The following is a 27,815-nucleotide window of genomic DNA, read 5'->3' on the forward strand; positions in this document are numbered from 1 at the left end:
ACGGACTTTCAAGATGAATGATTTAAAGTCATCTTGAGCGTCTGTTTTATGTTTTTTTACAGATATTAACATTAGTTTTCACATTTAGTCAGCCTGTGAGAACTCTTGTTACTTGTACTCGTAATTAGAGATAAATAGGTATTTTATATATTTTATGTTGCTACAAACCGCTCGAGTGCGGGCGAGCCTGTAACACCAAAGAGCAAAATTGAATTTACATTAGAACGCGGCGTCTCGGTTAAAAAAATAAAAATATTTTAACGGATAACAATCGCTTCTTTTATGTTTCGTTCGAGTCGATGGGTATTTTTCTTTGCACAGTTATTTGCACATTTCTAACCGCGGTTGTCAAATTCGATTTGTTAAAAACAGATAAGGCCGTTGTAAAAAGTGGTCCTATGATTTTTCCGTGGCCTTTAAATAACCTTTTTTTTTATAAATATACGCTTCATTGTTCATTTTAGGTCCATTAGTCAGCCTTTAAACGAAAAACAAGTTATTTTTACTTATTTTTCATCAACCCCGACACTCCGACGCTGTAAATGACTTAAGAGCCAACAGGAGCGGTCATTTCTCCATACAAACGTATACTCGACTGTTTCCTCCGTGGGTTTTGAAGCTAGAGCAATGATTTTTTCAACACAGATTAATATTGTCAATATCTGTGTCGGACCGTTTTGCTTTTTTTGATATTTTTGTTTTTTAAGGCGCTAGAGCCCATCAAAAATGGCCAAAATGGCCTAATTGACTATGCCGCAATGAGAGGCGTGATATTCAAAACTGATATCAATTAGCCAATAAAGCAAAACGGTCCGACACAGATAATTTCATAATCATTTAGATTTCCAAATTTTACGCAGGATTTTTCACCTTCTCCTTATCGCACTAGTTTTAGGATCCGCTTCCGTTAGCGAGACGGGTATATTTACCTAAAATATTTAAATCTCAGCTCCTGTTTCGTCTTAATGTTAGGTACTTACTCGAGCGTAAAATTAAATAATGCGTTTTATGTAATCCGTTTAAACATTTTTATTTAAGTCAGCCAAATTATTGTACCAACGATGCCACGCGATAAGTGACGATCTGTAAACCTTGTAACAAAGCAACCTGATTCAGATGTAACAAGTTGTTATGGGTTTGGACTGGTTTTGATACGAGCTGATTGGTACATACGAAATGAATCTGATCGAATTGATCGTCGAGGTCGTATCAAAACCATAACTAGTTTTTATTGTGAAACCGTTACATTATATTAGAATCTACCTCAAGGTCTACTAATATTTACTTATTGTGCATCGTTTGTACATAATAATGTGAACGATATCATAATATTCATTTTCTCATAGTCTATTATTACAAAATACTTTATTTCTTTTTATGCAAACGTTTGAAAATGATTGTTGCAATTAAATGTCCATGTCCAAACACTATCTGCCTCAAAACGATAAAAAATGCAGTGCTATTAAAAAATCGATGTCAGCTTATAAACACGCGACTGTTATCATTATCAAGTTCTACTCATATGTAGGTCCCTGTCGTGTCATGGGTTGATATTAATATTCAGAGGTTCTGCCCTTAAGTCGTGGAAAATGTCGGTTAATCCAGCCTGAGCCGGGTTATTCGTACTCACTCGGTACGGGAACAGTAATTTCCGTTTCATGTCAATCTATAGTTCATATCCGGATTTCGTGTGGAGGAGTTTTCTTGACACGAGGCTTCGGATACATAACACGAAACAACCAAACATAGGTATTTGTTTACTGAAATGGAGCCGGAACAGAAATGTGTTTGATGAAAACGTAACTTTAAATGTAGCGCTTCCTTGCCTGATATTTTACCCGATGCCTTATTGTACCCTCAGAATTATTTAGCAGGATTATAGCGAATTGATTCGGTTAGCGAGTACAGCTTTTTGATCCCTTAAAAGCTTTTCGTGATGTTTTAAATTAGCTACAGACAGCCCTACAATTTAAATCTGAAGCCGCGCACAGCTAAACTTGTGTAAATATGCCTCCGACAGCGCTCAGCTAGATGACATTTTCTTTTCAATTTTAAGATTAAATTTCTGCTCTATTTATTACACTAACACAAATTCCTATAAACAAGCAAAGTCCGTCGATGGCTTCTTTAATCCCGGTATCCATCCGTCCACGTCCCGTTTTGTTTAAATTCACAGATTGAGTTCCATTTCGATGTTTATTTTCCATCAGTTCTCCCGCACGCGCGGGTCCAGGTGAGTCGTTGCTAACATGTTATTTTCAGAGCGACATCACGCAGGGCACATACAATCATTATCGTTATGTTTAGGGCTAGCTCCATTAGTCTGATAATTATTTATCAACCGATATATTTTGCTTGGTACTTAGATGGGCCTGCGGTTGTGAGCGTGAATATATTTGTCAGAAGTATATCAAAGATCGATGACGTCACGATGGTAAGTCTCCCGAGCGGGCACACTCGTACTCGTATTTAGCCTAAGTACATACATTGCGCTACCGGGTCGCGAGGTTACAAGTCAAATGAATGGGCAACTCTCTCCGCTTGAGGAGAGGCTTACCCGCGTTATGTGTAATGTTCATTTTTATATTTATTATTTTTATTCTTCTAATCAATCCCGTTTGGTGTTAACGACCAAAATCGTTTTTTGACACGCGTTAACTGTTTCCGTGATCGGCTCCGTGGACTCGGTCGAACGACCGGTCCGCTTTTCACCCTTGAGAGCATTGGAAGGGATTTTGTCTTCTAGAACATAGATTTTTTGTTTATTTTAGATTGGCTGGTTGTCCTTATGGTTTCATACAAGAGGCATTTAGCTCGATGAAATGGACTGAATATGTTCGAAGTTAGAAGAATACGTTGGGTCCATTTTATGAAGGTGTAATGTAGCAGTTGGTTTTGAAGTAAACCTTACTAATACATTTTTTGTAAATACTTAGGTACTATATTAATATTTGCTCCTAAAAAATCTAAGCATTATACATAACTTTGACTGAAACCACCTGGTAAGATTGCACCCAAATTTTTCAGCATCCGACATTAACTCATCACCCCTCAAAATCTATTTTTCCTTAACTGGTAGCGTAGGCGCCTAGGGGCATATAATATGTCGCATCATGGCTAGGGCTAGGCTGACATACAAAGTCTAAGTTTGATATTTTTTGTCACTAAAGGCGAAGCTCCCACGTTAGTGCGAGTCAACCTGTATCTCCGATCCATCAGCAAAATAGATGATTATAAAATGGTGAGTGACTGCACATAACCAAACGATTATAATACTCACACTTTTATTATTAAACAAAGTCGACGAAAACTCGTCATCTATGACTGAAACTCCGAGCTGTAGAATAAAAAGAAATGATCACACTGCTTACTAACTAAATAGGCCAGGTGTACAATAATGGTGTTGTACCAAGATAGGGATGGGTGACGATATTGTAACTTTGTTTATAATAAAACTGTAACGTTCTTTGGATATTTGACAATTGCACTTTGCTGAACATTATCAAGCTACCGTGTTTGGATATGTGATTGTGTTTTGTTCATTTATTTACTTTCTCTTGGTTACTTATGTTTTCATGGATGTTTTGAGTTTTGCACTGTCTTTTTGGTTTGAGACTATCATACTGTCTGTATTTAACAAAGACGCATTGATTGAACCTGCTAACGATTTCCTTGCGATTCAGTCCCCAATCTTTCGTAAGTCGTGTTGAAGATCCCCTTCTGTAACAAGTACGTGTCGTGGTTTGGAAAAAGACCACTTTGTCATTGTCACTTACCTACAGTTTTTTATTAAATAAAAGTCGTTGAAAGTTGTAAGCGAAGGATGGAGTGGCCAATTTTCTACCGACTCACCTAAGACCCTTCTTGATATGAACTCTGAAATAACCAACATTTTATTTTGATTTCACGGTGCGGTGCCGTTCACCCTTTTGTTTATATCAAGTTACCTTCAAAACATTACTTAAACTCTTTCTAAACTCACGATCGGCTTTCAATACAAACTCCGTTTTAACTATTTTAGTTTGATTATATTTGTTATTAGACTTATTTTTATTTATTTCCAAGTCACTTAGGAAAAGACACAACAATTCAAAATTTTGTAAAAACACAAACTGATGGACAATTGGCACAGGTAGTGAGCACTGAGAGCTAAATTTTTATAATTAAATTTTAATTATGTAAGTTAAGGTTCGCAACTTCGCACTTACCGGTTGGCAGGACCAATCCGGACCGCACCGAGGGCAGAGGGAGTAAAGTATGTAGTTCACGTTCATCCAGTCGGAAGACGGCACTTGCTCGCACGCGCCCTCTCTGGGCGGCATTACTCGACCAGCACTTACCCGCAGGCGAGACCTCCGCCGGAAGCGACCCTCGAATCAATACACAGCTTCGGGAGCAACGCGGCCCGCACCTTTCATCTCATGCTTTTATTTCCCTTATATTATTTTCGTATCATGCTTTATTTAACACCTTTCTGTTGTCATGCATTTGAAAAGGATATAAAAACTATTTTGGTCGTATAATATGTACGTGCCGTTGTTACTATTGTCTTGTTCATGTGAATTTGTGTTGTGTAAAATCGGGATGTACGCCGCGCCCGCACTCGGCAGCTTGTGTCGACCGTCCGACGCTATGTGACCCGCCCCCAACGACCGCTAGACGTATCGTAGCTCTAGTTAAGCTGGCAGATAACCTGCATGCAGGTAACACGATTGACAAGCATTCCATTGACGAGTGCTCGAGACGGTGAGTAGGTGCGCTTCGCTTCGTCGCACTACCACCCTCTAGCACACTACAAGCATTTCTCGTTAGCGAGGTCGATTTAGATTATTACAGCCACTTGTACAAGTGAGGCCACTAAACACTCTCTTGCCTGCTCAATACTTCCAGTGTCTTCCAGGGAAAGTGTTTATTCTGGCTCACGATCGCTACAACTACACTACACTGGATCAATATCAACATACTAAAAAAGGATAGATGCTTTTAAAAAACACTAATCTTTTAGTGTGCTACAGGGTAACTCTTAACCTAAAGCACGCGGGGTGATCTGTCTTTTTTACACAATCTATTCCCTTAATGTATGGAAGGGATGCGATAGAACCGTGTGTTCGGTTTAAGAGCAAGCACCGCAGCTTTAATTGATCCGGAGTGGCACTTACAAACAACACAATGCACTCGTAACACAATTACTTTGTGAAACACCAACAGTAGAGCTAATGGCACTAGAGAACTGCCTTCCTCGTCAATTAAACGTTGGCTAAGATTCGAAACTAGATTGATTAGGCCATTTACTAAGTGATGCGTTTGCCATTTCCAAATGGGCAAATTTTGTGTTGAGATTGTCATTAATATTTACCCAGTCGCATCTGGCAAATGGACCAATGTAAACGGGGCATTACTAAAGATGTAAAAGTAGTTTTTTGCTACATATAAGCAGTAACTATTCGAACGTTTCGATTCTTCTTTCGTGATCCTTGATTCGATTTTGTCAAGTCTTAACCCTCTTTTCTAGCTCATATGTATTTGTATGCATTACCGATATGGGAATTGATTTGTGCTGCAAAATCAGAATGAAGGAGCACCACCTGCATAATGACGCGCCAGGTACCTACAGCCGTGTCAGACATCAGCTGTAGCCTTGTGGTCAACGCTAGCGTCGTAATGCACGGTATGAGCATGTGTTTGTGTGTGTATTGACAGTATAATGCCCTCGACCAGCCTTAGATTAGACGAAGGAAAAGGCGAACGTAAATGCCTCGCTGGCAGCGCGCCAAATTGACTAATACATTCATAATCCCAAATTCATCAATGTCTACGATAGCATCGTCATGCCTCCTCCTTCATATGAAAGCATAATCATCTACCTCCATTTGTTTACGCTGCTTGACCAACTTTTCTTTCTCATGAACGAAAAGTGACTCAAGTTTCGGGTAGAGCATGCATGTCATAGCCGTTGATTTTGCAAGCTTCGTTTCGTTGTAAAACTAATTCATTTGACTTGCTCCTGACGTGAGGGACCCGTCCTTGACGTCAGACTAAATTGTTGAGAGAACCTCCGGCATCCCTCCTCCCATTCTAGTGTCTGAAAATATGTGTTTGTGTAACATTTGTGTCAATACGCGCCTCGCACTAAATTGTACATTGGCTATTAAGTGCGTTGCTCTTATAACACACTTTTTAGAGTGTCTAAATTAAATTGTAAATTGTTAAAATTTCTTGAGAAACGCGCATAATAGTTGCACATATTAATTCATCTTAGATAACTTAGCTTGTTCATTGGCAACACGTTTTAGTAGGCATATTATTGGCACAAATAACATCACCAGTGAAAGCTTTGCGAAAAGTGTACAATAGTAGACATACATTTGGTATGTAATAGCTTTCTGCATAAACAACAATAAAAAGAATAAAAAAAATAAAAGCTTCTAGACATTTGCACAATAAAGCTGAGAGATAATAGCGTTTAGTAAAGAAGAATGACGTAAGAAGTAGGTCAACATAGATTTAGACGAAACGAGATATCTTCAAGGAGCGTTTAAAAGTCCATTTGCTATTCGCCTTGAGGGTATGTTGTTGTTTATTTTACAAAGAGCAACTGCTTTATCTCTTTGTAATGTTTTAGGAATACTCCGTTCAGCTGACGTTCAGAGAACAATGGTTAGACGAACGGTTGAAATTCAACAACTTGGGCGGTAAGTAATTCATTTTGTCCAGCTTAATATTTATTATAGATGGATCGTTTACGATATTCTATTTCCAAAGGTTGGCTATAAGATCTCGATATATATTTAAGCCTTTTCATGGTTATGCCTGTTGAATATATTTTACGATGTTTGTTTGTTTAATTTAGCTCTTGTCATTTTATTTCGTTTTGTTGTACAGTAAAGAATATTTCTATTGTACATAGTGTTTTCATCAGTGATTGTTAATTTTCCAGCAATTTTGGTGCAGCATAGTAAAAATAAAGGATTTTCTTAAATTTTTTTCTAGGGAGAGGATTGGTTAAGGTTAATATTACTGTTATTAACCCTAATTATCCCGGCTTCGTCTCGAGATTTAAATTGACCATGTAGTAGCTCCGCTACACGCTATTCCACTCGCACTTTAGCTAAATAACGTTAGAGTAAGAAAGACAAAAAACTAGTTTTCCCACTCCAACACTACCCTGTACGGTAGGTCCACTCCGCCGCTCGCCTGGACCGTCATTATTTTTCCTGCGCGCGTGCGCTACGCACTTGGCTATAAAAATACTTCAATAGTGATTTAAATAAAATGTCGAAACGGTCACATCAAGAAACCAATGAAGACCGTTGGAGAAGAAAAATAAAGGACTATGAAGCTAAACTGGCGGCGACAACAAAACGAAGACGTCGTGTAATCTACTCCAGTTCGAGTGACGACGAGGCGATAGATGTACAACCAGAAGGTTTGTACCTACGTGATTTAAATTTCGTCGCTATTGTTGTCTCCGATCTAACACGAGATGTTAGGCAGTAGACTTTTTATTCCCGAGTTAATACGAGATATTGACCAGTGATATTTATTTCGAGTTAATACGAGATATTAACCAAGTTTTATACGTTGCTCTCGAGTTAAGTGCAACCTACCTTCATTTTTACAAGAATTTATAGATGGTACCCTCTTTTATTAAAAATTGTACCAAGCGTACCCTCATTTGTAATTATTTTTCTTCTCCGCAGAAGTAGGGTTATTTTAATATATTCAATTTAAATTCGATGTTTCCAGAACATCTCAATAACGACGTCGTCCAGACGGAGCTGTACACGGATGAACATGATGTGGTTGCAGAACCTGGCACCGAGTTGGCTACACAAGAAGAGGAAATGAATGACCCATCATCATCATCAGCCGTCCCGGTACCAGATGACCCGGTTGTAGACCCTGATTTGCTTCTTGCACTTGGGGATTCCGTCACAGATACCCCTGAGTGGGGAGACGATATTTTGCAAGATATATCTCAGCGATGGGAGCCCATTTTTAAAACGGGTCTTGCAAAGGAGATCAAAGAAGACCTTTTAAAGAAATATCTTTTTCCTAAAAACGTTCCCCTGTCAAAGCCTCCAGTGCTAAACCCCGAGGTGTCTGCCATGCTAACCGAAGCGTGCCGGAGCAGAGATGCCCGCGTTTCCTCCAAGCAGAATCAAATAGGTCGCGCTATCGCAGCCTTAGAAAAAGCTATGTCCGGCATACTGACAAAGTCTATGAAGGGATCGGAGGTTGTTAAAATACTTAACGACGCCGGTAAACTTCTCGCAGACTCTCACTTCTTAGAGACAGACACACGGCGGTCTCTAATTATGCCGTTATTAGATAAATCATATGTCGTCTTGTTCAAAGAGCGGCAACGCAATACTTTCCTTTTCGGAGAGAACTTGGAATTCATAAAGTCATCAAGAGGAATAAAGAAGACAGGAGAGTTGATCGCGCCTACGGCGCCCTCTACGACAACCACAAATTTAAACTGGACGGGCCCGCCGCGCCAGCAACGCGTCAACCGACCGCCAGTACAACGCGGCGGCGGGCAGCGAGCACCGAGGGCGGCCCCGCCGCCACCGCCGCGGCCGCGCCGAGCGCCGGCCCCTCCCCCGCCCGCCCCGCGCCGAGCGCCGCCCGCACCCAGCCGACGGCCGGCGCCGCGGTCCAGGCCGCGTAGCCAAGATGCCAATCGCTTACGCTTCGTAGCGATCGAAACGCAACTGTCACTGTCGCACTAATATGGAAGAGTGATAGAGAGACACAAAGCGTTTCGTTGTCGAAGCGATAGCGATTGTAACCTTGGCTAGGCTGCCAGGTCCCCATACCGGCGTGCGACGTAGAAGTACAGGCAGGTCGACTAAGATTTTTTTCTAATGCCTGGCGTACTATTACTTCTGATAATAACGTCCTAGATATTATCTTGGGCTACAAAATTCCCTTTATTGAAATACCACATCAAGATCCCGCTTTGTACCCTAAAAATCGTTTAGTAGTAGCGAATCTTCGGCTATTGAAAAAGAAATATCACATTTGCTAGAAATTCAAGCAATTAGACGTTGTGGGCCGGTTAATGGGCAATTTATATCTGGTATTTTTCTCGTGCCTAAAAGTAGTGGAGATATGAGATTTATTTTAAATCTTAAAAAGTTAAATAAGTTTGTACACGCAGATCATTTTAAAATGGAAGACTCGAGAACGGCCGTAAAACTTATGACGTCTAATTGTTTTACGATTAATTTGGACCTTACAGAAGCATATTTTTCGGTTCCGATTGCCGTTGAACATCGTAAATATTTACGCTTTTCGTTTAATGGTATTTTGTATGAATTTTGTGCCCTCCCTTTTGGACTCTGTTCGGCGCCGTACATATTCACAAAAATTATGAAGCCTGTAATGACTCATTTGCGATCGAGGGGTTTTAAATCCGTATCCTATCTAGACGACACTCTATGTATCGGAGATAGATACGAGGAGTGCATAGAGAATGCAACAGAAACAATTAAACTGTTTACCAAATTAGGATTTATTATTAACTATAAAAAGAGTGTTTTGATCCCGAGTCAAACTTGTCAATTTCTTGGTTTTATTTTAAACTCACGAAATATGACATTAGAATTGCCTTTAAAAAAAAGACAGTCTATTATAGAGCTTACAAGGAAATTGAAAAAAAAAATAGATAAGATACGGATTCGAGATTTTGCTCGGTACATAGGTACGCTAACAGCAGCGTGCCCAGCCGTTTCATATGGCTGGGTATATACGAAATCTTTAAAAAGAGCCAAGTATTTAGCTCTCTCAGAATTTGACAATTATGATCGTGTCATGAAAGTTCCAAGGTTTTTATGTGAGGATCTAAACTGGTGGGAGAACAATATCCTTAATATTTACAACCCTATTCGTACATTTAATTATGTTTTAGAGATATTCACCGATGCATCCACAACTGGCTGGGGAGCCGCTTGTGGAGGGGAGAAAATTGGGGGTTTCTGGACATCTACAGAAAGAGAACAACACATAAATTACTTGGAACTTTTAGCGGCTTACTTCGGCTTGAAATCGTTTGCAAAAGACTATAATCATTGTGAAATCCTATTACGTATCGACAACACCACTGCCATTTCTTATATTAATAGAATGGGCGGTGTCCAATTCCTGCATTTAAACAAAATCACACGTGATATATGGCAGTGGTGTGAACAGCATCAAATCTTTATTTATGCCTCCTATATAAAGTCTACACGTAATATTGATGCTGATTCTGAGTCTAGGAAGGTTAATATTGATACAGAATGGGAACTGTCTTCTCGAGCCTTCGACAAAATAGTTAAATTATTTGGCCAGCCTGAAATAGATCTTTTTGCTTCCCGAGTTAACGCAAAATGCCAGAAATATATTTCATGGAAGAGAGACCCGTATGCCTTTAATGTAGATGCGTTCACAGTTAACTGGAATAGGTATTTCTTCTATGCGTTCCCACCGTTTTCTCTTATACTCAAAACGTTGCAAAAAATAATAACCGATAAGGCCACCGGCATACTTGTCTTTCCTAACTGGCCATCTCAGGAGTGGTATCCGTTATTAATATCGCTTTCAGTTAGCGAAATTATTATACTTTCGCCAAGTAAGCATCTGCTTTCATCTGTTTTCAGGCAAATTCATCCCTTACACCACCAGCTTTCCCTGGCTGTGACTATATTGTCAGGCAAGCGTTCCTGAGAAGACAAGTTCCTCATTCGGCCGTACAAGTGATGGTATCATCCTTATCAAAAAATACTTTATCGCAATACTCATCCAGCTTAAAATTGTGGTGGCAATATTGCCAAATTAATGACATCAATGATATCTATGATGTAAAAATCAATAACCTATTAGATTTTCTTAATCGTTGCCTACAAGATGGTGCATCTTATGGTACGTTAAATAACCACCGGTCGGCTATTTCGTTAATTTCAATTAATTGTATTAGTCAAGATGATTGCCTTAAAAGATTTTTCAGAGGAGTTTTTAGATTAAAACCTTCCTTCCCAAGATACACTGTTACATGGGATCCTATGATTGTATTAAATTATTTTTCAAATTTTTTTCCAAACGAATCCTTGCCGATTGAATATATTACAAAGAAACTTGTTATTTTGTTAGCTTTAGCAACTGGCCAGAGAACACAAACATTGTCATTGATTCGTTTAAACAATATTCAAAGATTTAATGATAGAATTATTATTAAGATCACCGACTTAATTAAAACCTCTGCCGTTGGAAGATCTCAACCTATAATTGATTTGCCATTTTTTGATGAAAAATGTAGTATTTGTGCAGCGAAAACACTTCTAGCCTATATTAATATTACTCGAAATAATCGACCTCCAAATGAAAGAAAGCTTATACTAACTTATAAGAGACCTTACCATGCTGCATCGCCCCAAACAATCGGTCGGTGGATAAAGCAGGCTATGGAAGAGAGCGGAGTCGATGTCGATATGTTCCGCCCACATAGCACGCGTCACTCGGCCACGTCGGCAGCTAGCCTTGCTGGTGTCTCAGTAGATATCATTCGGAAAACTGCTGGCTGGTCGGGCGAGTCCGCAGTATTTGCGAATTTTTACAATAGGCCGATCATAAATCATAATAATTTTACCGAATCGGTGTTCAAAGAATTATAATGTAATGATTATAAGGATAAATGTATTTTTGTTTCCATTTACAATAAACAAATGCCTGGTTTATGATTGATATATTTGTTTTACTTATCATCGACAACATTGATAACCTCCAAACATCTACATGGTCAATTTAAATCTCGAGACGAAGCCGGGATAATTAGATGATCAAACGAACTTACCTGAAGTGAAGTTCGATCTTAATTATCCCGGCTTCGTCGAAGAGATTTAAAGTCCCAACCCTCCCGTGCTGGCTATTGTTGACAATTAACCAGTACCCATATATCTGACCAATGTTGTCTATGTACTCTAAATATAATGACGGTCCAGGCGAGCGGCGGAGTGGACCTACCGTACAGGGTAGTGTTGGAGTGGGAAAACTAGTTTTTTGTCTTTCTTACTCTAACGTTATTTAGCTAAAGTGCGAGTGGAATAGCGTGTAGCGGAGCTACTACATGGTCAATTTAAATCTCTTCGACGAAGCCGGGATAATTAAGATCGAACTTCACTTCAGGTAAGTTCGTTTGATCATCTAATTATCTATTCCACCTAGAGTAGGGCATAAGTACAGATGCTTTTAACCAACAATGCTGCACCAAAATTCCTGGAAAATTAACGATCAATGGTTTTCATGCTATCTCATCTTATCATAAGTTTATCTAAATAATGTAACGGAGTTTCCCACAGGCCGGCTCAAATACCTAACCCTCACGGAGGCCAACCGCGTGTGGATGCCGGACCTGTTCTTCTCCAACGAGAAGGAGGGCCACTTCCACAACATCATCATGCCGAACGTCTACATCCGGATCTTCCCCAACGGGAACGTGCTGTACAGCATCCGAATCTCGTTGACGCTGTCGTGTCCCATGAACCTGAAGTTGTACCCGTTGGACAAGCAGACCTGCTCGCTCAGGATGGCCAGTTGTGAGTATCTGCCGGCGTGATTTAATGATCCCATTTTTTTCCATCTCAATCGGTCATAGGTAATTTAAATATTGCTTTCAAGATTTGACACAAACAATCTACCAAACAACCAATTATGAGTTAGGTAAATTACACTAGTTATATTACAAAGTATTATAACACAGAACAAGAACATGCTTAATACGCGAAAGTCCCGAAACCTCAGAACCCTCTTTCTATAAATCTCACTCATCGCAAACGTTACAAGATAATGTCGATTCATTCAGAAAATAATTCGCAGTAAACTGATTTACGAAGGAATTTGTCAAATTTACCGGCCGTATTTTAAAATAAAACGTTTACGACGTTGATGCCGTGAATTCCCTGATGCCATAAGGCGCCAGTGCCAGCCAGTCATTACATCATTTGATTTACGAGTTCATTAGGGTACAGCGTTCGGTAGCCATACAAATAACAATTATACAATCGTAAATAATGCAGTCAAAATTACGTTGTACGTGTAAACGATGAACGTTTTTTATATTCCTCGACTTTTAGGTATATTTTATTTTATTTTTAGGTAGCTATATTAATGTCTTGTACGAAATAAATGTATTACTGACTAAAACCTATTATCCCTATTCACTAGGTACGTGTTGACAACACATAATTGTTGGTTTAAAAGTAATCAATCTTGTCCTGAATTTTACTTGTCTCGCACAATTCTCTCTATTACTATTTTCGTTGGAAACAAAACTAGCTGCCCAGTAATTAGGAACACTTATAGCAACATTAGTCGCTTTTATAAAAACAATTTGTAATCTCATTCCAGACGGCTGGACGACAGATGACCTGGTGTTCCTATGGAAGGAAGGTGACCCAGTGCAAGTCGTCAAAAACCTACACCTACCGCGCTTCACACTCGAGAAGTTCCTCACTGATTACTGCAACAGCAAAACTAATACTGGTAAGCATTCTAACCGATAGTCTTCCCTAATGTTATTCATTTTAACTTTAATGTTATTGAAGAGGCGATTTTTATTTTATTGTCGACTTCTTTTTCGTTACGTTTGGATACAATTTGGCTGGTTTGAAGTGCTATAAATACGAAATCACAACTTGTCCCGAGTAAAATGTATGTAATTTTCCGTTGAGTTACGAGAATACCATACTTTTTGGTAACTCAGTAGAATATTTTTAAGACATAGAGTATTGCGCTTATGTTCTATGTAGAGAATAGGGAACTCTATGTATCCACCAAATTTTATCGAAATCTGACGAACAAAAATTCAACAACAAAATAAAAATCGGCCCTGAAATAAAATTAACTCTTTTCCAATAACGATTTACTGCAGAAACTTTACAGGATTTCCGAAACATCTTGTTAAGGTTTGGTTTCCTTTACATCCTTGCCATCTTAGATTAAAAGCTGCATTTAGAATCTCGCTTTACATAGTGTATATAAATTATACTTTTATAAACTAGAGAATTGTAGATTTACAGATTTCGGGTATGTCGTTTCCATAACAATGTGTCTTTTAAAACGGGTTTTCCTATGCTTCATCATATGTTGGTCCGCTATTCCAGGTGAATACAGTTGCCTGAAGGTAGACTTGCTGTTCAAGCGCGAGTTCAGTTACTACCTGATCCAGATCTATATCCCCTGCTGTATGCTGGTCATCGTGTCCTGGGTGTCCTTCTGGCTAGACCAGGGCGCGGTCCCAGCCAGGGTGTCGCTAGGTAAGTCACAGCAGGCCTACTAACCGCGCTGCCCATTCGATGTTAACCGTTTTCCGCCCCTCTACAACGGCCCAATGAAAGGAGCTTCTGCTAGTATAAACACTTCCTAATCCTTTTTTACGAAAAAATCTCTTTTATTTTAAATTCTGCATTTACTGACTCTTTATGATTTCTCCTCGCTACAATCCTCTCCTTTGCCGCTAAAGTATTCGCGTTAGCAAATTTGAGTTGCATATTAAATGATAACAATATTTAACCTATAAGGAGTAACAACGCTCCTGACGATGGCGACCCAGTCGTCTGGCATCAACGCCTCCCTGCCTCCCGTCTCCTACACGAAGGCCATCGACGTGTGGACGGGCGTCTGTCTCACCTTCGTCTTCGGAGCGTTGCTAGAATTCGCTCTAGTGAACTATGCGTCCCGCTCCGATATGCACAGGTATGGTTTGGATGTAAAATGAACATATATTGTACAAACAGGAGTAACAACGCTCCTGACGATGGCCACCCAGACGTCAGGCATCAACGCGTCCCTGCCGCCCGTCTCCTACACCAAGGCCATCGACGTCTGGACCGGCGTCTGTCTGACATTCGTCTTCGGAGCGTTGCTGGAGTTCGCTCTGGTCAACTATGCGTCTCGCTCCAACAAGCACAGGTATCGCTTGTACATATGAAATGACATGATAGTGCACTAAACGGGGGTGACTGCACTCCTTAGTGGCTCAGTTAGACGGCATCGGCATTAGCCTTCCCTCGTAGAAAACCATAGATGTCTGGACTAATGCAGAAAATAATTGATGAAATTCCTTTTGATAACTGAATAATCCGAATGTATGGCTGTAGTTATTGACAATAGATATACCGACAAAAGCCATAAAGATAATTTTCTCGGCCCTAAGACAATTGGCAAAGACAAGTTATCATTAGTCTAGACTGGAGCTTTTCGCAAATTTAGAACTATTCGGAATCATTGAACTAAAGCTGGCCTGAAGAAGGGATGAAGGGATGCATGGTTGAGATACTTGAGATTAGATAAGGCAAGAATAAACAAAAATAAATAAATGCCCATTTTATTACGTGTCCCTTTATCAATCAGTTGTTGCATCGAAAACGACACGCGAATTAGGATTCATTATTTATGCTGAAAATCAATGCATGATGGTAAAGACATCTAGGTATAGATTTAGACTTAGAAGAGAATGACTAGACTAGAGATGGCGTGCCTTAAACTGGTTTCTCATCATACCACAATAGTAGCATAGATTTCATGAATTCATGGGGCAATCTTCCATTTGTAAAAAGTTCTTTTGGTAAATACTTAGTCTCATGTAATCGCTAAAGCTGGTCATGGTATTGGTATACACTGCATTTTCAATTTGGAACGGTAGTGTTTTCAGGATTTTTAAATACCTTATGTCACCTTTTAGACACTATAATCTTCAAAAGAATATTAATTATTTTTTGTTTGCGTACAGTCTAATGATAAATAAAATGATGCTGTAAAGCTTCGTTGTAGAGTTAAGTTCGCAGGTAAGTTCTTTACTTTTAGTTAAAATCGTATTTTCGAAACTGTATGATAAAATAGAGTCCGTCTAAACTATCTTTGCACCGATTTGAATAGAACAAAGTGAGGGAGTGTCATTCATATCGATGTATTATAAACGTCATACTCTATAGAAATTTGACACTATGACATTGCAACTGCACTGCAGAGTTAGGTTGGTTCGACTCTAGTCTTGTACATGGCTTTTTATACTTGTACCCTAAATTAAAAGTTTCCAAGTGGCGTTCGCAAACACCTCTAATAATCGATAACTCAGAAATGAGTATTTCCTGAGTTCATTGAAGTTCTAAGAGAAATAATTAATGAACAGTCGAAACAAGGCCTTGGCGCCTCACCTTTCATGAGAATAAAATTGAGTGTTCATGAACAGTAATGCCATCCGTAGAATGAACAGCAAGCTTGTAAATTCAAAATGTATCGCTAGATAAAAACGCTGTTTCTTGGCCTAAGAGCTTATAGTTACAAATATACTATAATGAAAGTGCTATGTAGATGAATTTCATCATCATTTATTTTGTAGTTATTTTCGGTGCCATCGAACTCAATAATGAATACCCTAAGGTCATGTGGGGTAAAAGAAACATAGTTTATTTTGCTTGCGGCAACAGGAACAGTGTCAGGATTCCCTACATATGTTTCTGTTGCCCCAATGTAACCTTAACTACTTCTATGCCGAAAATGTTTACACCATAAGCACAATTTGTGATAATAATTCCATCTGGTTTTCGGAATCTCACATTTTTAATCTTTTCTTGAATTTGGTAGTCTGATTATTACCGAATTCGAGTACACCAGGAATTTGTTATATTAGCTAAAATATGTTTCGCTAGATTTATTTTACGTTCAAATTTTAATTTCGTTCGTTTTTTCAAAATCCTTCGTAAGCCCTTTAGATGCAACCGAATAATGGGTCGCAAAACTTTTCCTCTAGCAATTTTAGTGATTCATATACAGATTTAAGATTCTACTTTGTCTTCTTTCGTTTTCATTGTTAAGGACATGAGGAGCAAATACCCGCAATTTCTATACAAGCTAAATTAATATCTTGAATTATATATATGTAGATTCAAATACTTCAAGTTCAGATCAGAGTCAATTAGGCTGCCAATCTCGTGTCCTAAACAGTTGAGAATAGGAGTTTTTTTTTTAACTTACGCCCTAGTTTTCAAGGAGTGCATGCTTCTGCCATAGAACTAGCTAGCTGCAATCATAGGTCCTATGGTCCCGTAGTACGTTTGACTAACTATGTGCAGAGAGAACCTGAAGAAGACGCGCAGGGAGATGGAGGCGGCCACAGCGAACCTGGACGCTGCCTCGGACCTGCTGGACACTGACAGCAACGCCACCTTCGCGATGGTGAGATCGCATTTGATTTGGACACATAATTAATATCTACTGAGAGTCAGAATGGTTCGTATACGACAACGTTTACCCCGTTCTAAGGTATAACTTCCAGCAATATATAATATGCTTATTCTTTAAACAGATTTAACTTTACTTTGGCGCATTTTGACTCTCAGGCTAGCTTATTTTATAGTATATATCTAAGTCTATACATATCCAAATTAGTTATCGACACAACTAGAGACATGTTACATCTCATTTATTTACTTTCCACATATGCCTACTGATAAGGTTTTTTTACTCAAATATCACATTAATGTTATATTTCTCAGTACCTGCACGACTAACATTGCGCAATAGATCCAAAACTACCACCTTGTAATAATATGTTTTTATATGAAACACTACAATCCTAAAATAAGTAGACAATTTTTTTCCTCTTTGCCACAAAGATTCCAATTACTTATTACTGATGAATTATTAGACGAGAAATCTTAGAAAGAACACTCATTCCTCACTCATTCACTTCACTTATCACTTAAAAGACTCATTATGATCTCATACTTGTGTGCTTAATCAACGATGAACCCACTTTTAATTGGCACCCAAAAACTAACGAATAATTTACCTCAAGAAAAGTGTTGGGCTAGTTGCACCAAACACAATTGATGGACCTCAACGCCAATCTGCAGTCAACTTTTACCTTCCTATAAAAATACAATAAAATTTTGCGAACATATAACGATGACAAACGGTATGGTGCAACTGACCCTTACTGTCATAAGTAGTTCCTAACATACCGGTACCAAATGCACCCCGTCCGTCCTCCCTGACTGGTCTGCAACTGCAGAAACCGCTGCGCGGCGGCGAACCGAAGATGCGGCAGTGCGAGGTCCACATGAACCCCGCGCGCAAGAACTGCTGTCGCCTGTGGATGTCCAAGTTCCCCACCCGCTCCAAGAGGATAGACGTCATCTCAAGGATCACCTTCCCGCTGGTCTTCGCCCTCTTCAACCTGGCCTACTGGTAAGTCGTTTCACAGTTTTTACACTAGCTATCAGAACCTTGCTACAGCACTGCGCCTACACCAAAACCAATGGCGTCGGTCGGTATTGCCACAATCTCTTGTACTGGTATGTTGATTCTCCGACAGTTCGATGTCACTATTTTACTTGCCAACATCTTGCCAAGGCTAAAGTTAATTCATTTATATGTAGACCCAGCACCTGGTATAACTTTTTCTAATTGAATGTATATCCTCAGGTCAACCTACTTATTCCGCGACGAGGACGAAGAGAACTGATTCGCGCGCGACGCCGCCGCGGCCCCGCAGCACGCGCGGCTCGCCGCTGCCGTGCTCGCGCCCTACGCGCTCTTCGCGCTCGCCTACGCGCTCTTCCTCCGCCAACGGCCTCTATCCGAAACCTTCTGTCCCTGCTACCGCCCTGGTACTTGTAAGGACTGGCGGAGCAAGCGGGGGTCGTCTCCGGGCTCCAGTATTATGCTCACTGTTAGGATGGAGAACGATGAGCGAGGGCGTAGGTCTTAAGGCTATTAAGACTCGTGAAAGCTGTAGTTTATGACTTGCTGAACCACCGCCCTGGTTGCCCAGTTTGGCGAAGCAAGCGGTTGTCTCCGGACTCCAGTATCATGCTTTAAATTGCTCACTGTCATGATGAAGACGCGCGGTATGAGGGCGCAGGTCCTAACGCTATTAGACTCGTGAAAAACTGTAGTTTCTGACTTGCTGGGAAATAAGAAGTTTTTACAAGGTCAAAGTTCTCATGATCTTACTGCAGCTAACTGGTACGTTTTGCCCTAATTATTTGCACCTACTAGTAAAATCTTATAATCGTATGAGCGAGCGAAAAAGTCGTAAACACAGACTTTTGAGCTTATATTGTTTAACTGGAGCTGTGCCAATTGGTTTAACTACTCTAATATATCAGACCAGTATCTACTTACTACTCAGTACTTCGTAGCAAGAGCATAGGTACGAATTAATTGAGATTGAGGGACACAAGATTAGTTAGGTTAGGTTAGGGACAGTAGGACTAACGAGAGGCATTAGTTAGTTGGGAAAGAAAATATTCAGAATCCTATGTTGAGGAGTCTCCAGGTTCATATGATAATAATTACGAGTCACCTAAGCAAGTCATAAACTAGACGATTTAAAACATTTCTTGTGATAATATGTAGTACCAATAACACCAACCTTTTTCGTTCTGTTGCTCAAGAATCAGACAACTTTCACACTTGACTATTCGTGTGAACTTTACACAACTTAAATCAATGAAAATAAATCTTTGTCTTCATTTTGAGTCTAAAAGAAGTTATTCTGAAATTGGATGTAAATATAAAATATGACAAGCTTAAAACTAAGGCAGGCGTCAGGCGCGGGATAATATAGCCTACAAAAATAACCTCACATTTACGATTTTGGTTCACTGCGTTAGGGTTAGGTCACTTATACATTTACAATATGTATAAATAACATAATAATATGTAGATAGAATTATAGATTAATCAAAGTAAAGGGAAGCGTATGTTCCCTTCGACGGCGGCGGAATGTGTGACATCTGAATTAGGTATAGGTACAAACATTTTCGTTTCAGAAAAGTTTTCGATAATTTTACCAAAACTCCATGAACGGAGACTTACAGACGTAAGTAGGATATATGATTCGGTTTGCCAGATATACACACGAGATTTGAATCCGTATCCCATTTGAAATACCGTTCAAAATCGTGTGACATACGGTAACCGCCCTATAAAAGCGTGTATGAATGTATGTATGAATGTAGGAGTATATTAAGGGTCAGTATATTAACTTATTGATACCGATTAAACTACAATATAAACTCGACTCTATCACTTATAACGTAGAGTCAAATATCCATCTCTTGGGAATAGTCGGATAAGAAGGCCTAGTATCGGTAGGTTTCATTCATAATCTATACTAAGTTCTCGTCTATAAGACAAAAGGAATTTATAAAACAATTTAATCATTAACTATAATATATAGAGCATAGATAAATAAGGTCATGCATTTCTTATTAAAACCTAAATCCGGCTCGAAGGACCATCGTTATAAAATGAATATCATTTGAGGATGCCGTTTTATGTTTTAGTAACAAATACAAGAGGTATGGTGTAAATAGTATGGGCCTACAAATTTCTACACCTGTGTCGCTCAGTGTACAGAACTCTGTTATCTAAGATGTTTATTAAATTACTAAAATACTCGTAAAATATGTTAAGGTATTTCGATATTAATTTAAAATCATCTATACTTCGTGGCACTGTAAATAATTTAGACTACGTTAGCGACTCTACTCAATGTTTCCTACGTATCGATGTTTTAATTAAATACACTTCTTCACGTTTAAAATATGGACACACATTCTCACTTTACAATATATTGTGAAAGTATCACTAAAGCTGTGTTCGTTCGATGTCGGCGTCGACGCCATTTGATGCACCATCGTTTGCTTCCGCGATTCAATCGCTTATGTTCCATTTACATAAATCGAATTACAGAATAAATGTACTATTTGCTCATCTTTCTATTTCCGTCCCTTTTTATTTCCATGGGTCTTGAAGTTTGGGTTGTAACATGGTTAATACTAGTTGATATAAGTAGCGAATACTGATAATCTAGCATGTATTCTTATTTACTTAGATATGTCCCTTATTAGATATTCTTGGCTGTGATGGCAACCTTAAAAGTTACGATATAGGTACTTGCCTAATCAAAAACTTATGATTTTTATGGCCTGGCAACACAATTTTTGATAACAATTTGAATTTATGCGTTAAGTCAATTAAGGTTTTCGAAAACACATCTACATATCGATACTAGAAAGGAAAAAACACAAAAATAAATCTAACAAATATAAACAGGACAATTATGAATGAAATACCGGAACGTTAGTTAATATTTAATGGGCGAATACTTTAAATGATCATCACAAACAAATGCCAGGAAATACATAAGTTTACAAAACTTTCGTTTCTGTAGATTTATGAAGTCTGTGTTCTTTGTATTTTAAGTTTTAATCAATACTTAATTAATAATGTTTGCTGAAGAAAAATATGAGCTACAACTGGGACAACGCTAGGAAGATGATGATGATGAAATAACAAAGATAATGAAAACGGCCCACTTAAACAAATTTATATAATCAGTAAAATATAAACTTGAACTGCTACATAATACTACGTGGTCATATTATATTACATAAAAAAGTATCGAGTATAAATATTATGTACTTGTAGATACAAAATATACAATATACCTATTATTTTATTTACCTTAAAATTCAGAGAACCAGACTATTAACAGAATTTTAGAACAAATGAGTTTTTAATAAATTTTAAACATTTAAATAAAATGTCAAGTGATGTAAAATGAAGTGCAACAAATATCCAGCCAATATCCCTTGTCATACGATTCGACCAATCAGTGACCGTAAAAAAATCGTTGACCAATCATGATCGTTCAATGACTAGCACCTCAATTCACGTCACTTTGATGACCATGAATAATGGTATATTATCCTTGTATCTGTGGTAAGTAATAATGGAAGACATAGGTTTTTGAAATATTAAAAAGTATATGTAAAAAGTTTTAATTGAAAAGACAAAGCGCAGAATCCCTTGGTCTGTTTATAAAGAGAGTTAGAGATATGTGCGAGAAAGAGATGACAACAGATCCAATGGATAATATAATATACAAAATTAATTGTTACTTTAGCCGATTAGAACCCTTTAAGTTAAAAAGGACGGCATAATGAAATGCGAATTTCATAAAGTGACTTTTTAATAAATGTATACCCATCTAAAGTGTGTTTTACTTCTACCTGATAAACTATTTTCTAGAACTATATAAACAACAGCGTGCGTCATCGTGTTTTCGGGTGTGGTTGAAGAGTTATTTTTGACAAGTTAGCATCCTCTCTGCTTCGCTCTGAAAAAGACAAAAAAATATATTTTTAACTAATTTAATAATAAAAATAAATTTAATAAATTATCATAATGATAAACCGCTAGTCAAAACCTAAGACCGGGCCGAGGAATCTGACATTTTTTTTATAAAACGCATCGGCTCGGACCCGAACCGTTCTAGCGTGAGTCACCTTTAAAGCGGTGTTGGCGTCAGCACACGGAATAAAAATTAATGTTTAGAGCCTTGCATTTGACGACCGGTCTGGCCTAGTGGGTAGTGACCCTGCCTGTGAAGCCGCGGTCCTGGGTTCGAATCCCAGTAAGGGCATTTATTTGTGTGATGTGCACAGATATTTGTTCCTGAGTCATGGTTGTTTTATATGTATTTAAGTATTTGTATATTTAACCCTTTCCCAGGCTGACAGTTCAAAAATCACAATCGAATGTCAGTCTTATCGAAAATATAACACGTTTGAAGTGCCGTATGTGGGAATTAAAAGTATATCCCATAGCCTGGTACCTAAAGGTACCTTAATAGTGGAGTCAATATAAAGTTAAAGTTACATTAATTGCACAGTCAAATGTTTCTACACGGGTGAATTATATATCATATTGAATACCCGGCTGCGAATTAACAACTTGATATCTGTTCCCGTTTTTGAGAAATAACATTTTTTTTATTTTATATTTTATACTACCTAAACAGTAATTTCACACTAGAGATTTTTTGAAGAATGGGCTATGAAGCTTACACGACTACACGGTCAGAATTTCTCCCGGCAATAATATTAATTATAGATTTAATGAAAAAAACAATAACTTTGTAAGTTTTTCATGACCGAGAATATCCCACACTGAGAGAAAAGTTTACTATTGTGGTTAATAGTGTTTGTTTCGATCATGTTTAATTTATCTGCCTGAGGAACTGCTATATTCGCAGAATAGCAGCATGATATTGGAAACAAACAGCAAATAATGTTCTACACAATTAATGGACACTTCTAGTTTTTTGACAGTAAGTGTACAAGTTATTGAAGAATAACATACTTATTTTTCTCGCAATTATTAAATCAATTTCCAGCATAAAAAGTCAATGAAGTATGCTGTATTTCCAGGCTTCCACAGAGGCCAAGTCAAACTTTGTTTAAGATGTCAAAAAGATATCATTTTGTTATCATTCGCCCAACCGTCTCGCTCGCACCAATACATATTTCATCTAGTACGAGTGAAATGCACGCGCGAATGATATAAAATGACATCTTTTATAACAAAGTTCGAATTAGCATCAAGGTATATTAGGAAAATATACCTTATGACTTATGGCATTGCGTTAAGGTTTAATAATTCAATGCATAAAGTGTCTGTGTTTATGTGAAAAATGATAGGTGTCAATTTTTATATCTATTCACAAAACGTTTAGAATACAGGATGCACAGTCAGATATAAATAGACCCTTGAAGTCTTACAACTATCTATGATACTGGATCTCAAGCTTATTTGGTTAGTAAGTACCGTCCACCAAGTTATACTTCGAATAGCCACCCGGACAAATTCCAAAGCTAATTTCGAATTTTAAAATTTGACAATTCACGAGAAGAGTAACGTAACGTCAAAGGATATGTTTGTCCCTTTTCAACGATCCTGTCATCCGATGCTTGAGTAGAGTGAAACTAAAAGAAGCAAATGTCAGCAATTCGTAACGCTTAGTTTTTGTTAGCGTTAGCGCATCGCGACATGAGAACTAGTATGAGCCTGGCCCTCGATTACGTATAATTGCAAGGAAACTTGGGATCAAGTTATCTTAGTCAATTTAGAGCAGTTGGAATTCAACTCATTGTGAAATTTTTGAACGTTTTCAAATAATTTGTTGGATTAAGTAGTAAAAGTGTTACAGTGTGTTATATATTTGTGATCTACTTACAAGGCCCTTTCATTTGGTACCCCACATGGTATGTTTAAAAGAAAAATGGTAAAAACTTTGCGTCATAGCAACTACCCTCACCACTTTCGCGCTTGTCATCTCATATATTTGTGTTCAGGTAATTATACTGAATGCACTGATACCAAATATACTCATATCCGAGACGACATGAGCGTATTTTTTCTAGAAGACTTTTCGAGAAAAGGCCAGGCTACAATATCTTTACAGGTTGATTGATACTGAGTGTATTAACACCATGTTCACCCATATCCAAGACGATATGAACGAAAAGTAACCTAAAGCCACCCTACCAACATTTTCGTAACAATGAGAGATTATTTCTTGGAAATAATGTTGTAATATAAACTCCTTGTAGAGCACCTACCTGCGAAGAGATCGTGCTGTCAAAGTTGTTAATGATTTAATATAATATTGTTAATTAACTAAAGTTTTATTAATGCATCATTTCATTTTATACACCGCGGGATTTAATAACCCGAAAGATTTAAATCACGTATTTTTGACGACAGTACGAGTAAATAATGTTATATCAACATGGGTCCAATTATATATTTTAATTAAACTACTATTTCAGTACAAATTAAATCATATTAATTTACCGCTTCTTTGTGAACAAACCTTTATTCAGAGAGTGAGCGAGTTTAATTAATCTCAAGTAGAGAAACAGAGAGCGAGCATGACATTTCATGAATCACTCCGATATCATACGATGCACGGCGAATGCACATGTGTTCCATGACAAGAAGTGTCAAGTTATGTCTAGGATCATGTTTACGTTGAAATTATTTCAATTGATTGGCACCTCAAAATACCACAAATTGTATCAAAACTTTATTAATTACTACAACAGTAGGCATAGTGCAGTTATTATTGTTGAAACTTTGCGATAAAATCTTTTCCTTTGAGTGAGGTAACCAAAGCCATTAACCATGATTATATCCGAAAGAAATCATGCCTCTTATTGTTTTAACTCATACTACAGCTGGAAAGGGATGATTACTTGAATGACCTTTTGTTAAAATATCGATCATGCTTATCAGTACGTATTTTAAATTCTCGATGTGTTGATTTATACTGAGTAAAGTAAAATAAACAACTATGTTAAACAATTACGCTTTTTTATTAATTTAATGAATTAGGTTTTCGAAGTGTGTACCACCGTTTTCAGCACAAAGATTTAATTTTAAACGGATTTCATTATTTAGGTTTACAAAAGTGTTCTTTATTTCTTCGGAAGCCGTTCGAATTTTTATTCATAATTCTTCTCCAGAGTTCACTGGTGTTGAGTATTCCTTCCTTATCTTTCAGAGTTCCCCATAGAAAAAAACCAATGGCGTTAAGTCGGGTGACCGGGCGGGCCAGGTTAGGACGTTGCTTCCACGGCCAATCCACCTCTCAGGGTATTGTTCGTCTAGCCAATTTACGAACTTCTAGGCTGAAGTGGGTCCGTCGTGCCGGAAGCACATAGTTCTTCGGGTTTCCAAATCCGTACACAAAGTGAATATCCGCTAAATGAATTTTATTTATTACAGTCAATCAAATTTAAAGATGTTATCTTGCGCATATCTTGTGTGACATATGAAATATGTCATTTTATTGACATCAATTTCGTCATTTTCGTCAAACTGGCCAGTTATCGTAAAGGTAAATAGTTTGTACTCTCGTGATTGAGAACAGAACAAAATTTCGGTAGTGAAACCTTTTGTAGGATATCAAACTTAATTAAGTGAAACTGGCTAATAACCATGTAGTTAGTGCGTCTGCGTGTAAAATTAGTTGGTGGCTACGTCACGCATAAGGGTGTGTTAGAATTGAGATTTTTTTACTTGTGATTTGTTTTAAATAATTAATATCTCTTAAATTAAGGGTTTTTGGACTATGTGTTATATAACTTTATATACTCTAATTAGGCTCTAAAATCGTTGGTTTAAATCTTTCGGGTTATTAAATCCCGCGGTGTATATAACCCTATTACCCTTTGAATGACCTTTTTCACGTTTTCTACAGCAATGCAGTCGACTGCAGCAATTTTGAAGCGCGACATTGCTACCGACTGCATTACTGTGGTAAATGTCAAAATCGAAGTTCCTGTCTGGATTTTGGCGTCCATTAAAAATAAATAATCAAAGGAGGTCATCGATCAAATGGGCCGGAGGACAAGCCATCGTTAACTGGTAGAGAATGCCTTATGGCATTAAGTCCGCCTCTTGTACTATAAGGTTTTTCTTTTGTGCAATAAAGATTAACCACTTTATTCATAAACTTTACGGGCCTGATTTAGTTCAATTATGTTTATCCCTTACTTACAAATACATAAGTTAAAGTGACAGATAAGGACAAACGATTATTACTATTATTAGCTAATTGAGGTTTGTAGCGCGTTTATGAATAACGGGGGTTAAAGAAATAAAATAAATACAGATGATGACAGTAATTATATACGCATTTTATTACGGAAAAAGATTTAATATTGGGTGTAAATGAAACGGGAATTGGAAATATAAAATAAAATGATATTCTATTATTCATTTCCGTAAGTCAAACCATCATCTTTATTAGCATTGACATAACGCTCAACTTCGCACAAACCGTATGGTTTTTCACTAAGGAGTGATATATTCTCTTTACGCTAAACTTTATGGTGGGTTGACAAGTCTGTATACTTCTTTGGAACTAACTGCCACAGTCTGTCATAGCCATGTCATAGCCTCATAGCTGACATATGTGACGTATAGGAGATACCGCAATGCATGCATGCATTGCGCGTTTTATAGGAGCTTGGCCTGAGGTGTGTTAAGTAAGCGCGCAACGCATACCGATGAAACTGGGTAAGATAGTCATGGGAGAATTAACGGTCGACCGGATCGCGAACTCTCGGCTGTTGAAGCGGAACAATCGTCTGCCGCGAACATTGAAGTGAGACGGAGATATGGAAGTCGATAAAACGTTCTCTACAGTGAATCAGTACCCGCCATTTAGGGTAATTTAAATAGCTTGGATGATTTAATAATGGTTTTATTCCATACAATATTACATATACGTGGGAGATTTTTTGTTGTTACACTAACATGAGAAAGAGATTTGAGAAAGTGAAAAACAAACCCACTGTCCATTTTCTCGAAGCAACGAAAACATTTTCAAAACAAAAATGGTTAATAGTAATTAAATGGATTAATTTACGTGAGAGATTTTTTTGTAGGATATAGTAAATATACAGAGCTTAATTAACATGTAATTGTTATGTACACATAGTTGTTATTTTTATATAAAAAAATATTTTTAATAAAGAAAATTATTGGGAGCTGGTTTTGGTGTCAAGCTGGGAGAAAATATAAATACATAATGAGTATATGTTTGAGAACTGCATATTAAAAAATCTCGAGTGTCGGATTCATGTTTTGATATATTTTTTCTATTTTAATAATAGTTTGGATTTATTAAAACCATGTGACATATTTTGTGGAGATTTTTTTTTAAATATAGTATTTGCAACATAGGTTATCACATCTCAAAAAATCTCTAGTGTGAGAATTCATGTAGAGCTCTCATACATTATGAACTGTGCTGACCCGCCTATAATTTAATTTCATCAAATGGGCCTATTACCTACATTCACACTTGAGCAAGAGTATTAATTATCAGTTTCACCAAATATCAGCACATCGTTAATAATATTAGAAATGTAAAAAAATTATTCATATGCAAAAATATCCAAACAATG

General features: G+C 37.8%; 2 protein-coding genes across 12 annotated transcripts in view; both read left to right on the plus strand.

Annotated features, from left to right (window-relative positions):
* The window catches only part of LOC134655498 (glutamate-gated chloride channel), a 57,579-nt gene extending 38,298 nt beyond the window's left edge, over positions 1-19,281 (plus strand). Inside the window, exons 2-11 of one of the 11 annotated variants that reach the window (XR_010097492.1) lie at positions 3,171-3,241; positions 6,623-6,692; positions 12,342-12,578; positions 13,390-13,524; positions 14,145-14,297; positions 14,562-14,736; positions 17,115-17,217; positions 18,083-18,231; positions 18,469-18,747; positions 18,908-19,281. Coding sequence is in view for 10 of the 11 variants with exons in the window: in XM_063511049.1 (XP_063367119.1) it covers positions 3,171-3,241; positions 6,623-6,692; positions 12,342-12,578; positions 13,390-13,524; positions 14,145-14,297; positions 14,562-14,736; positions 17,115-17,217; positions 18,056-18,231; positions 18,469-18,508 (1,160 nt within the window). In the remaining variant the exon portion in view is untranslated. Of the gene's footprint in view, positions 1-2,366; positions 2,435-3,170; positions 3,242-6,622; positions 6,693-12,341; positions 12,579-13,389; positions 13,525-14,144; positions 14,298-14,561; positions 14,737-14,777; positions 14,953-17,114; positions 17,218-18,055; positions 18,232-18,468; positions 18,832-18,907 lie in introns of those variants that run through there. The other 10 variants (XM_063511353.1, XM_063511049.1, XM_063511201.1 and 7 more) reach the window with 10 other exon arrangements.
* Positions 7,037-10,687, plus strand: LOC134653064 (leiomodin-2-like). The gene is made up of 3 exons (XM_063508355.1): positions 7,037-7,426; positions 7,747-8,670; positions 10,647-10,687. Exons 1-3 carry the CDS (start codon positions 7,273-7,275, stop codon positions 10,685-10,687), a joined length of 1,119 nt encoding a protein of 372 aa, XP_063364425.1. The 5' UTR covers positions 7,037-7,272.
* Positions 19,282-27,815: the final 8,534 nt, after the last annotated feature.

The sequence above is a fragment of the Cydia amplana genome, chromosome 1 (assembly GCF_948474715.1).
Source record: "Cydia amplana chromosome 1, ilCydAmpl1.1, whole genome shotgun sequence".
NCBI classification, from domain to species: domain Eukaryota; kingdom Metazoa; phylum Arthropoda; class Insecta; order Lepidoptera; family Tortricidae; genus Cydia; species Cydia amplana.

Bases quoted from the DNA above. Each gene is read 5' to 3' on its own strand.
- LOC134653064 (XM_063508355.1), top strand. From the start codon at position 7,273: ATGTCGAAACGGTCACATCAAGAAACCAATGAAGACCGTTGGAGAAGA. The intron at 7,427-7,746 runs GTTTGTACCTAC...CGATGTTTCCAG, and splicing joins GATAGATGTACAACCAGAAG to AACATCTCAATAACGACGTC. The intron at 8,671-10,646 runs GTAGCCAAGATG...ATCTGTTTTCAG, and splicing joins GGCGCCGCGGTCCAGGCCGC to GCAAATTCATCCCTTACACC.